This window comes from Sebastes fasciatus, chromosome 6, assembly GCF_043250625.1.
Source record: "Sebastes fasciatus isolate fSebFas1 chromosome 6, fSebFas1.pri, whole genome shotgun sequence".
In the NCBI taxonomy this organism is placed as follows: Eukaryota; Metazoa; Chordata; class Actinopteri; order Perciformes; family Sebastidae; genus Sebastes; species Sebastes fasciatus.
The window spans coordinates 37993833-38006332 of NC_133800.1; the positions used below are offsets into that span (position 1 = coordinate 37993833).

The window sequence follows — 12500 nt, forward strand, 5'->3', positions numbered from 1 at the left end:
TGTCCAGGTGTGTTTCTGTGGTTCAGGTCTGAGCAGGTGGTCCTGGTCTCCACCTCCATCCTCTCTGCTGCCGTCAGACTGGTCCAGTCCTCGTCTCTGCTGGATCAGCTGGTTCACTTCCTGCTGAGGACGCCCACAGTGACTGACCTGCTGCTGCAGCGCTGCGACCACATCTCTGACCAGGTGAGTCCACCTACGGGAGCCCTGCAGGGACTACATCACACACACACATATTTATACTGTATATATATATATATATATATACAGCATATATATAATGAAACTACAATGGGACCTAGGATGGAGCCCTGTGGAACACCACTAGCAGAAATAAAATTTTCCCAAATTGAACCAATCAATCGTAACGCACGGCCGCAGCTTCTGTGTCAGAGCTCCACACACATCAACACACACATCAGCACACACATCAACACACACAGCGCAGTCAGTGAACAGCTGATCAGAGAGGCCGCGGTGGAGAGACGAGTTGACGCTACGCTCGTTGCCAAGTGCAATACAACTTTGTTATTACACCTGTTCAACAAGCATAAAATCCCTGTCTGTCTTCCTGTCCTCAGATCAGTATGGCGTCTCTGTCTCTGGTGGAGGAGTTACTACAGAAGCCTCACAGGGACATCCTGGACGTCCTGGTGTTGGGTTTCCTGCAGAGTCGTAGCTACCTGTCTCCACCTGCTGCGGGACAGGAGGACAGACACACAGAGAGCTGCGAGGACAGCGAGTGAGTCCGACACACCGGGACATCACTACAGGATATGACATCACAACGTGTTGCTGACTACCTGTGTTCTCTCTGTGACTGTGTGTCCGTCAGTGATCTGGAGGAGGACCCCTTCTTCTCTGACAGCCTGCTGTCCTCAGCAGACACTCAGCTGCTCCTTCCTCCTCCTCCTCCTCCTCCTCCTCCTCTCTCCTCCTCATCCTCCTCTTCCTCCTCCACTGCTCCTCCTCCTCCCTCTGGTCTGGGATCAGCTGCCGATGTTGTCAACAGGTACACAACACACACACTAGTTTAGAGTGTGTAGTAGTTTAGAGTGTGTAGAGTGTGTACTAGTTTAGAGTGTGTACTTGTTTAGAGTGAATACTAGTTTAGAGTGTGTACTAGTTTAGAGTGAATACTAGTTTAGAGTGTGTATTTGTTTAGAGTGAATACTAGTTTAGAGACAGTGTGTACTAGTTTAGAGTGTGTAGTAGTTTAGAGTGTATACTAGTTTAGAGTGTGTACTAGTTTAGAGTGTGTACTAGTTTAGAGTGAATACTAGTTTAGAGTGTGTACTAGTTTAGAGTGAATACTAGTTTAGAGACAATGTATACTAGTTTAGAATGTGTACTAGTTTAGAGACAGTGTACTAGTTTAGTGACTGCTAGTTTAGAGTGTGTACTAGTTTAGAGTGAATACTAGTTTAGAGTGTGTACTAGTTTAGAGTGAATACTAGTTTAGAGACAATGTATACTAGTTTAGAGTGTGTACTAGTTTAGAGACAGTGTACTAGTTTAGTGACTGTGCTAGTTTAGAGACAGTGTACTAGTTTAGTGACTGTGCTAGTTTAGAGTGTATACTAGTTTAGAGTGTGTACTAGTTTAGAGTGTGTACTAGTTTAGAGTGTGTACTTGTTTAGAGTGAATACTAGTTTAGAGTGTGTACTAGTTTAGAGTGAATACTAGTTTAGAGTGTATTTGTTTAGAGTGAATACTAGTTTAGAGTGAATACTAGTTTAGAGTGAGTACTAGTTTAGAGTGAATACTAGTTTAGAGACAGTGTACTAGTTTAGTGACTGCTAGTTTAGAGACAGTGTGTACTAGTCTAGAGTGTGTACTAGTTTAGAGTGAATACTAGTTTAGAGTGTGTACTAGTTTAGAGACAGTGTATACTGGTTTAGAGTGTGTACTAGTTGAACTGAACTGGTTGTGTGTGTGTGTGTGTGTGTGTGTGTGTGTGTGCGTGTGTCTGTGTGTCTGTGTGTGTGTGTGTGTGTCTGTGTGTGTGTCTGTGTGTGTCTGTGTGTGTGTCTGTCTGTGTGTGTGTGTGTGTGTGTGTGTGTGTGTGTGTGTGTGTGTGTGTGTGTGTGTGTGTGTGTGTGTCTGTGTGTCTGTGTGTCTGTGTCTGTGTGTCTGTGTGTCTGTGTCTGTGTCTGTGTGTGTGTGTGTGTGTGTGTAGTTTCCTGTGTCTAGTTCCTGTCCAGGTGCGATCAGCTCAGCTGCTCCAGGAGGGAGGATATGAGTCCTACGTGCACGACGCTCACACACTGGTCAGAACACACGCACACACACACACACACACACACACACACACACACACACACACACACACACACTATAACACATCTGGTTAACCTGGTCCTGATGTAGACCTGGTACCTGGTTAACCTGGTCCTGATGTAGACCTGGTACCTGACGGAGGTCTTCCTCTGCTCCTCCCTCAGGTGTCTCAGTGTGAGACTCTCTCTCTGTCCTGGGATTGGCCGCTCAGTCTTCCTCCTCCGTCCTCAGGTGAGGTGGACCAGTTCTACGAAGGACACCTGCTCAAAGTCCTGTTGGACCGACTGGGACGCGTCCTGGAGCAGGTAGACACCCACCTGTCTGTCTCACCTGTCCACCTGTCTGTCTCCTGTGTGAGGACTCACCTGTCCACCTGTCTGTCTCCTGTGTGAGGACTCACCTGTCCACCTGTCTGTGTCCTGTGTGAGGACTCACCTGTCCACCTGTCTGTCTCCTGTGTGAGGACTCACCTGTCCACCTGTCTGTCCTGTTTGAGGACTCACCTGTCCACCTGTCTGTCTCCTGTGTGAGGACTCACCTGTCCACCTGTCTGTGTCCTGTGTGAGGACTCACCTGTCTGTGTCCTGTGTGAGGACTCACCTGTCCACCTGTCTGTCTCCTGTGTGAGGACTCACCTGTCCACCTGTCCTCTGTGTCTCCAGCCGTATGAGTTGAACCTCCAGCTGACGGCGGTTTTGTCCAGACTGTCGTCCTTCAGCCACCCGCTGCTGCACGAATACCTGCTCAACCCCTACATTCACCTGTCTCACTGCTCCAGGTCGCTCTTCTCCGTCCTCATCAGGGTAAGACACACAGACAGAGAGACAGACAGACACCTGTCTCACTGCTCCAGGTCTCTCTGTGTCTTCTGTCTGTTTTTGTAAATCTGTGACGTCTAGATGAAGATTAAAGGACTTACCTGTCTCCCTGTCTCTCTACCTGTCTCTCTGTCTCTCTACCTGTCTGTCTCTCTACCTGTCTCTCTGTCTCTCTACCTGTCTGTCTCTCTACCTGTCTCTCTGTCTCTCTACCTGTCTGTCTCTCTACCTGTCTCTCTGTCTCTCTACCTGTCTCTCTGTCTCTCTACCTGTCTGTCTCTCTGTCTCTCTACCTGTCTCTCTGTCTCTCTACCTGTCTGTCTGTCTCTCTGTCTCTCTACCTGTCTCTCTAACTGTCTGTCTCTCTGTCTCTCTACCTGTCTGTCTCTCTGTCTCTCTACCTGTCTCTCTGTCTCTCTACCTGTCTGTCTCTCTGTCTCTCTACCTGTCTACCTGTCTCTCTGTCTCTCTACCTGTCTGTCTCTCTGTCTCTCTACCTGTCTCTCTGTCTCTCTACCTGTCTGTCTCTCTGTCTCTCTACCTGTCTCTCTGTCTCTCTACCTGTCTGTCTCTCTGTCTCTCTACCTGTCTACCTGTCTCTCTGTCTCTCTACCTGTCTGTCTCTCTGTCTCTCTACCTGTCTGTCTCTCTGTCTCTCTACCTGTCTGTCTCTCTGTCTCTCTACCTGTCTGTCTCTCTGTCTCTCTACCTGTCTGTCTCTCTGTCTCTCTACCTGTCTGTCTCTCTGTCTCTCTACCTGTCTGTCTCTCTGTCTGTCTCTGTGTCTCAGTTGATGGGAGAGTTGATGCAGAGGATCCAGCAGGTTTCCAACCTGTCAGACAGACTGTTGAACACCAGGAGACACCTGCTGGGACTGAACCACAACACTGGGTAACTACCTGTCTGTCTGCCTGTCTGTCTGTCTGTCTGTCTGTCTGTCTGTCTCTCTACCTGTCTGTCTACCTGACTTTACCTGTGGGTGTGTCCTCAGACTGGAGCACCTGACCCTGCTGAGAGGACTTATTGTCCTGGAGGAGTTCTGTAAGGAGCTCGCTGCCATCGTCTTCGTCAAACAGCCCTGAGACCACCTGGGACAGGGACACCTGGGACAGGTGATGTCCACCCTGAGGACAGCTGAGACAGGTCCACCTGTATGAACTCTGCTGGTCCTTCTGGACTGCAGATCTGAACCTTTAGACATGTGAGAAGCTGACTGAAGCCTCAGCGTGTCTGAGGCCACCCTGAACGCCTCATCGTCTCCGCCTTAATGAACCGTCTCGCTTCATCACGGTGATGTCATGGTGACATCACAGCAGAGTTTTAGTTCTTTATTCTAGTTTTAATATGTAACCCATCGTGAGGATCTGGATTTGATCTGATCAGTGGACGTCAGCCAGAGATCGTCTCCTCGGCAGGAAACAGGAAGCAGATTCCAGCGAGCTGATTGGATGTGACCTGTGATGAGGTGTTGACCTCTGACCTCTGATGATGTCATGAGTCTGACCTCTGATGGTGTCATGACCATGTTTTGGGATGAACATACTCAGTGAAGTGTTGAATCCGGTTCAGCCTTCAGTTTATATATGAAATAAATGTTCATATAGAAAATAATAAAATGGATAAAAAACAAAAGATTCATATATTAATATATATATTACATATATATATTAATATATATGTAAAGATGCACATATATGTGTATATTTACATGTATACATACACGTGTATATATCTATGCACATATATGTACATGTTGTAATGTAGAATGACTGATTGTATGTAATGATGTGTCTTTATGCAGCGGTGGAGAGTTCCTGTCTGAGTAACACAACTCCTTTCCTCACAGTCCCTGTTGTAGATTTCTATATAGTCACATTGTAATAATCTCCTGCAGAGCACTCTTCTGTGACTCTGAGTGACTCTGAGTGACTCTCTGTGACTCTGAGTGACTCTCTGTGACTCTGAGTGACTCTGAGTGACTCTCTGTGACTCTGAGTGACTCTGAGTGACTCTGAGTGACTCTGAGTGACTCTGAGTGACTCTCTGTGACTCTGAGTGACTCTGTGTGACTGAGTGACTCTCTGTGACTCTGAGTGACTCTCTGTGACTCTGAGTGACTCTGAGTGACTCTCTGTGACTCTGAGTGACTCTGAGTGACTCTCTGTGACTCTGAGTGACTCTGAGTGACTCTCTGTGACTCTGAGTGACTCTCTGTGACTCTGAGTGACTCTCTGTGACTCTGAGTGACTCTGTGTGACTCTCTGACTCTGAGTGACTCTGAGTGACTCTCTGTGACTCTGAGTGACTCTCTGTGACTGAGTGACTCTCTGTGACTCTCTGTGACTCTGAGTGACTCTCTGTGACTCTGAGTGACTCTGTGTGACTCTCTGACTCTGAGTGACTCTGAGTGACTCTCTGTGACTCTGAGTGACTCTCTGTGACTCTGAGTGACTCTGTGTGACTCTCTGACTCTGAGTGACTCTGAGTGACTCTCTGTGACTCTGTGTGACTCTCTGTGACTCTGAGTGACTCTGTGTGACTCTCTGTGACTCTGTGTGACTCTCTGTGACTGAGTGACTCTCTGTGACTGAGTGACTCTGTGTGACTGAGTGACTCTCTGTGACTCTGAGTGACTCTGAGTGACTCTGAGTGACTCTCTGTGACTCTGAGTGACTCTGTGTGACTCTCTGTGACTCTCTGTGACTCTGAGTGACTCTGTGTGACTCTCTGTGACTCTGAGTGACTCTGTGTGACTCTCTGTGACTCTGAGTGACTCTCTGTGACTCTGAGTGTCTCTGTGACTCTGAGTGACTCTGAGTGACTCTCTGTGACTCTGAGTGACTCTCTGTGACTGAGTGTCTCTGTGACTCTGAGTGACTCTGAGTGACTCTGTGACTCTGAGTGACTCTGAGTGACTCTGAGTGACTCTGTGTGACTCTCTGTGACTCTGAGTGACTCTGTGTGACTCTCTGTGACTCTGAGTGACTGTGTGACTCTGAGTGACTCTGAGTGACTCTCTGTGACTCTGAGTGACTCTCTGTGACTCTGAGTGACTCTCTGTGACTCTGAGTGACTCTGTGTGACTCTCTGTGACTCTGAGTGACTCTCTGTGACTCTGAGTGACTCTCTGTGACTCTGAGTGACTCTGAGTGACTCTGTGTGACTCTCTGTGACTGTGTGACTCTCTGTGACTCTGAGTGACTCTGAGTGACTCTCTGTGACTCTGAGTGACTGAGTGACTCTGAGTGACTCTCTGTGACTCTGAGTGACTCTCTGTGACTCTGTGACTCTGAGTGACTCTCTGTGACTCTGAGTGACTCTCTGTGACTCTGAGTGACTCTGTGTGACTCTCTGACTGAGTGACTCTCTGTGACTCTCTGTGACTGTGTGTGACTCTCTGTGACTCTGAGTGACTGTGTGTGACTCTCTGTGACTCTGTGTGACTCTCTGTGACTCTGAGTGACTGAGTGACTCTCTGTGACTGTGAGTGACTCTCTGTGACTCTGAGTGACTCTCTGTGACTCTGAGTGACTCTCTGTGACTCTGAGTGACTCTGTGTGACTCTCTGTGACTGAGTGACTCTCTGTGACTCTCTGTGACTCTGAGTGACTGTGTGTGACTCTCTGTGACTCTGTGTGACTCTCTGTGACTCTGAGTGACTGAGTGACTCTCTGTGACTGTGAGTGACTCTCTCTGACTCTGAGTGACTCTCTGTGACTCTGAGTGACTCTGTGTGACTCTCTGTGACTCTGAGTGACTCTCTGTGACTCTGAGTGACTCTCTGTGACTCTGAGTGACTCTGTGTGACTCTCTGTGACTCTGAGTGACTCTCTGTGACTCTGAGTGACTCTCTGTGACTCTCTGTGACTCTGAGTGACTGTGTGTGACTCTCTGTGACTGAGTGACTGTGTGTGACTCTGAGTGACTCTCTGTGACTCTGAGTGACTCTGAGTGACTCTGTGTGACTCTCTGTGACTCTCTGTGACTCTGAGTGACTCTGTGTGACTCTCTGTGACTCTGAGTGACTCTCTGTGACTCTGAGTGACTCTCTGTGACTCTCTGTGACTCTGAGTGACTCTCTGTGACTCTCTGTGACTCTGAGTGACTCTGAGTGACTCTGTGTGACTCTCTGTGACTCTGAGTGACTCTGTGTGACTCTCTGTGACTCTGAGTGACTCTCTGTGACTCTGAGTGACTCTCTGTGACTCTCTGTGACTCTCTGTGACTCTGAGTGACTCTCTGTGACTCTGAGTGACTCTGTGTGACTCTCTGTGACTCTGAGTGACTCTCTGTGACTCTGAGTGACTCTCTGTGACTCTGAGTGACTCTGAGTGACTCTGTGTGACTCTCTGTGACTGTGTGACTCTCTGTGACTCTGAGTGACTCTGAGTGACTCTCTGTGACTCTGAGTGACTCTCTGTGACTCTGTGACTCTGAGTGACTCTCTGTGACTCTGAGTGACTCTCTGTGACTCTGAGTGACTCTGTGTGACTCTCTGACTGAGTGACTCTCTGTGACTCTCTGTGACTGTGTGTGACTCTCTGTGACTCTGAGTGACTGTGTGTGACTCTCTGTGACTCTGTGTGACTCTCTGTGACTCTGAGTGACTGAGTGACTCTCTGTGACTGTGAGTGACTCTCTGTGACTCTGAGTGACTCTCTGTGACTCTGAGTGACTCTCTGTGACTCTGAGTGACTCTGTGTGACTCTGTGACTGAGTGACTCTCTGTGACTCTCTGTGACTCTGAGTGACTGTGTGTGACTCTCTGTGACTCTGTGTGACTCTCTGTGACTCTGAGTGACTGAGTGACTCTCTGTGACTGTGAGTGACTCTCTCTGACTCTGAGTGACTCTCTGTGACTCTGAGTGACTCTGTGTGACTCTCTGTGACTCTGAGTGACTCTCTGTGACTCTGAGTGACTCTCTGTGACTCTGAGTGACTCTGTGTGACTCTCTGTGACTCTGAGTGACTCTCTGTGACTCTGAGTGACTCTCTGTGACTCTCTGTGACTCTGAGTGACTGTGTGTGACTCTCTGTGACTGAGTGACTGTGTGTGACTCTGAGTGACTCTCTGTGACTCTGAGTGACTCTGAGTGACTCTGTGTGACTCTCTGTGACTCTCTGTGACTCTGAGTGACTCTGTGTGACTCTCTGTGACTCTGAGTGACTCTCTGTGACTCTGAGTGACTCTCTGTGACTCTGAGTGACTCTCTGTGACTCTCTGTGACTCTGAGTGACTCTGAGTGACTCTGTGTGACTCTCTGTGACTCTGAGTGACTCTGTGTGACTCTCTGTGACTCTGAGTGACTCTCTGTGACTCTGAGTGACTCTCTGTGACTCTCTGTGACTCTCTGTGACTCTGAGTGACTGTGTGTGACTCTGTGTATAACTCTCTGTATAACCAGTGCCTCTTCTTGCAAGAATAAAATACAACAAAGACGTTTCATCTGTTTGGGATCTTGATTTCAACGTTCATTAAGACTCATCTTGGAATACTGACAGAATTTCCATTACAAAGTATATATGTATATATATGCACATATATATGTACATGTACATCATGTACACCATCATCTCGGTCCCCAAGAAGCCAAGGATCACAGGTCTTCAGGACTACAGACCCGTCGCCCTGACCTCCATTATAATGAAGACCTTTGAACGCCTTGTGCTCCACCACCTAAAGACAATAACCAACCCCCTGCTGGACCCACTGCAGTTTGCCTACAGAGCCAACAGGTCTGTAGACGACGCAGTAAATGTAGCCCTCCACTACATTCTCCAGCACCTGGACTCCCCTGGCTCCTATGCCAGGATCCTGTTTGTGGACTTCAGCTCTGCATTCAACACCATCAGCCCAGCTCTGCTACAGGACAAGCTTTCCCTGCTGAGCGTGCCTGACTCCACCTGCAGGTGGATCACTGACTTTCTAACAGACAGGAGTCAGCACGTAAGGCTGGGGAAGCAAGTCTCCGACACCCAGACCATCAGCACCGGTGCCCCCCAAGGCTGCGTTCTCTCCCCACTGCTCTTCTCCCTGTACACCAACGGCTGCACCTCCAGACACCAATCTGTCAGGCTCCTTAAGTTTGCAGACGACACCACCCTCATCGGCCTCATCTCCGAGGGTGACGAGTCTGCCAACAGATGGGAGGTTGACCATCTGGCATCCTGGTGCAGCCAGAACCACATGGAGCTGAACGCTCTGAAGACAGTGGAGATGGCAGTGGACTTCAGGAGGAACTCAGCCCCGCTCCCCCCCCTCATCCTGCGCGGCTCCCCAGTTAACACGGTGGAGTCGTTCCGTTTCCTGGGCACGACCATCGCCCAGGACCTCAAGTGGGAGCTAAACATCAGCTCCCTCACCAGTAAGGCCCAGCAGAGGATGTACTTCCTGAGGCAGTTGAAGAAATTCAACCTGCCACAGACCATGATGGTGCACTTCTACTCGGCCATCATCGAGTCCATCCTCACCTCCTCCATCACCGTCTGGTTTGCCGCTGCCACCGCCAAGGACAAGGCCAGGCTGCAGCGGGTCATCCGTGCTGCAGAGAGGGCGATCGGCTGCAACCTTCCCTCCCTCCAGGAGCTGTACACCTCCAGGACCTTAAGGAGGGCAGGGAAGATTGTGGCCGACCCCTCCCATCCTGGACACCATCTATTTCAGACTTTACCATCTGGCAGGAGGTTAAGGTCCATCAGGTCCATCAGGACCATCAGGTCCATCAGGTCCATCAGGACCATCAGGACCATCAGGACCATCAGGACCATCAGGACCATCAGGTCCATCAGGTCCATCAGGACCATCAGGACCATCAGGACCAAAACCTCACGCCACAAAAACACTTTCTTCCCCATGGCAGTGGGGCTCTGCAACAGCCCCTCTGCCCCCCTGTGACTCTCTCCCTCACACACACACACACACACACACACACACACACACTATTGCCCCGCCGACACTGGCTCTCCCCCTCTTTCATACACTCTAAATACCACCCCCTCTCTCTCCCTCTCTCTCCCTCTCTCTCCCTCTCTCTCCCTCTCTCTCCCTCTCTCTCCCTCTCTCTCCCTCTCTCTCCCTACTCTCTCCCTCTCTCTCCCTCTCTCTCCCTCTCTCTCCCTACTCTCTCCCTCTCTCTCCCTCTCTCTCCCTCTCTCTCCCTCTCTCTCCCTCTCTCTCCCTACTCTCTCCCTCTCTCTCCCTCTCTCTCCCTCTCTCTCCCTCTCTCTCCCTACTCTCTCCCTCTCTCTCCCTCTCTCTCCCTCTCTCTCCCTCTCTCTCCCTACTCTCTCCCTCTCTCTCCCTCTCTCTCCCTCTCTCTCCCTCTCTCTCCCTCTCTCCCCCTACTCTCTCCCCCTCTCTCCCTCTCTCTCCCTCTCTCTCCCTCTCTCTCCCTCTCTCCCCCTACTCTCTCCCTCTCTCTCCCTCTCTCTCCCCCTCTCTCCCTCTGATACCTGATTGTTTGCACTCCGGCAATATTTGCACTATCTGTTTATATCATGTTTATTTTTGTTTATAGCTTATTTTGTAAAATTGTATATTCTTAAAATTTCCATTTTTTTAATTCTATTTTATTCTAACATTTTTATCTATTCTTTTGTTATTATACTGTTTGACTCACACCAACGTAACCAAAGCAAATTCCTAGTGTAAATCTCTTACACCTGGCAATAAACACAATTCTGATTCTGATGTATATGTGTGTATATATACATACAGTATGTATATATACATATATATATACACATGTGTATATATGTGTGTATATATACACACATATATACACACATATATACTGGAAAAACAAAGTTATTAACTTGTGTTTGGTGGATTATTTCTCTGTTGTATCAATGCTAATGGTGATGCTAATGCTAATGGTCATTGTATTCTACATCGTTGGAAAGCCTGTTTATTGACCTTCACAATGATGTCACACTTGTAAGGATCATGTATTTGTGGGATGAGCAGCACAGCTGATTATGCGGGGAGCGCCGGTGCCAATGGTAAACAGTGTATTCTCCTGTTGGTGTTGACTCTTGTTGTGAGTTGTTTGGTGGATGATTGAACTCTCTATCAGTAACAAGGAACAAACAAGACATATTGATTGATTGAATCCACCGTCAGGAGCCTCAGTAGAGGTGGAAGATCCATACGCAGCCACAACAGCCTGGCACCTCCTCCTCATGCTGGTCACCAACCTGGTCACACGTTGCTGTGGGATGGCGTTCCATTCCTCAACCAGGATTGGTTGCAGGTCAGCCAGCGTGGTTGTGTTGGTCACTCTAACACGTACAGCACGCCCAAGCTGATCCTACAAGTGTTGAATTGGGTTGAGGTCTGGACTCTTGGCAGGCCGTTCCATTCTCTCTACTCCCACATTGTGGAGGTAGTCTGTGATAACCCTGGCTCTGTGGGGGGGGGGGCGTTGTTTCTTGGAGGATGAAGTTAGGTCCCAGATTGTGGAGATATGGGATCACCACTGGCTGCAGAATCTCATCCTGATATCTCCCTGCATTGAGATGGCCTTCAATGATGACAAGCCTTGTTTTGCCAGTGAGGGAGATGCCCCCCCCCCACACCATGACACTGCCCCCACCAAAAGCTGTTACTCCATCGGTTCAACAATCAGCATAGCGTTCTGCACGTCGTCTCCATACTTTGACCTGCCGTCCAACTTTGTCAGACAGAACCTGGACTCATCACTGAACATGACATTCCCCCACATGTTCAGGTTCCATTGTCTGTGTTGGAGACACCAGCGCCAACGGGCCTGATGGGCGCTACCCACATCATCAGCTGTGCTGCTCATCCCACAAATGCATGATCCTTACAAGTGTGACATCATTGTGAAGGTAAATAAACAGGCTTTCCAACGATGTAAAATACAATGACCATTAGCATTGATACAACAGAGAAATAATCCACCAAACACAATATATATATATACATATGTATATATATATATATATATATATATATATATATATATATATATATATATACATATATATATATACATATGTATATATATATATATATATACATATGTATATATATATATATATATATATATATATATATGTATATATATTTCAGTGTGGGGGGGATGTCTTCAATTTTATGTTTTTAAAGTTTAAGTAATAAATAAAATGTTATATACATATTAATTTGGGCAAACTGAGGTTCAGTTGAAGACATGAGAACCATCCAGACTCAATTAATCTAACGGAGTTTGTCTGATTACTATTATTATTATTATTATTATTGTTATTGTTACTATTATTATTATTATTATTATTATTATGATTGTTACTATTATTACTACTATTATTATTATTATTATTATTATTACTACTATTATTATTATTATTATTGTTATTATTACTATTATTATTATTATTATTGTT

The 12500-nt window shown here is 47.6% G+C and overlaps 1 protein-coding gene across 12 annotated transcripts in view; it reads left to right on the forward strand.

The window, feature by feature from the left end:
- fhip2b (FHF complex subunit HOOK interacting protein 2B) overlaps positions 1–4729 on the forward strand; it is a 21432-nt gene extending 16703 nt beyond the window's left edge. For 4 of the 12 annotated variants that reach the window (XM_074639707.1, XM_074639708.1, XM_074639720.1 and 1 more), the window contains 8 exons: positions 27–183; positions 579–739; positions 833–1009; positions 2177–2267; positions 2442–2582; positions 2940–3080; positions 3886–3983; positions 4072–4325. In XM_074639707.1, coding sequence (XP_074495808.1) covers positions 27–183; positions 579–739; positions 833–1009; positions 2177–2267; positions 2442–2582; positions 2940–3080; positions 3886–3983; positions 4072–4177 — 1072 coding nt within the window. In that variant the 3' untranslated portion in view covers positions 4178–4325. Of the gene's footprint in view, positions 1–26; positions 184–578; positions 740–832; positions 1010–2176; positions 2268–2441; positions 2583–2939; positions 3081–3885; positions 3987–4071; positions 4452–4521 lie in introns of those variants that run through there. The other 8 variants (XM_074639712.1, XM_074639715.1, XM_074639717.1 and 5 more) reach the window with 4 other exon arrangements.
- The last annotated feature ends 7771 nt before the right edge of the window (positions 4730–12500 follow it).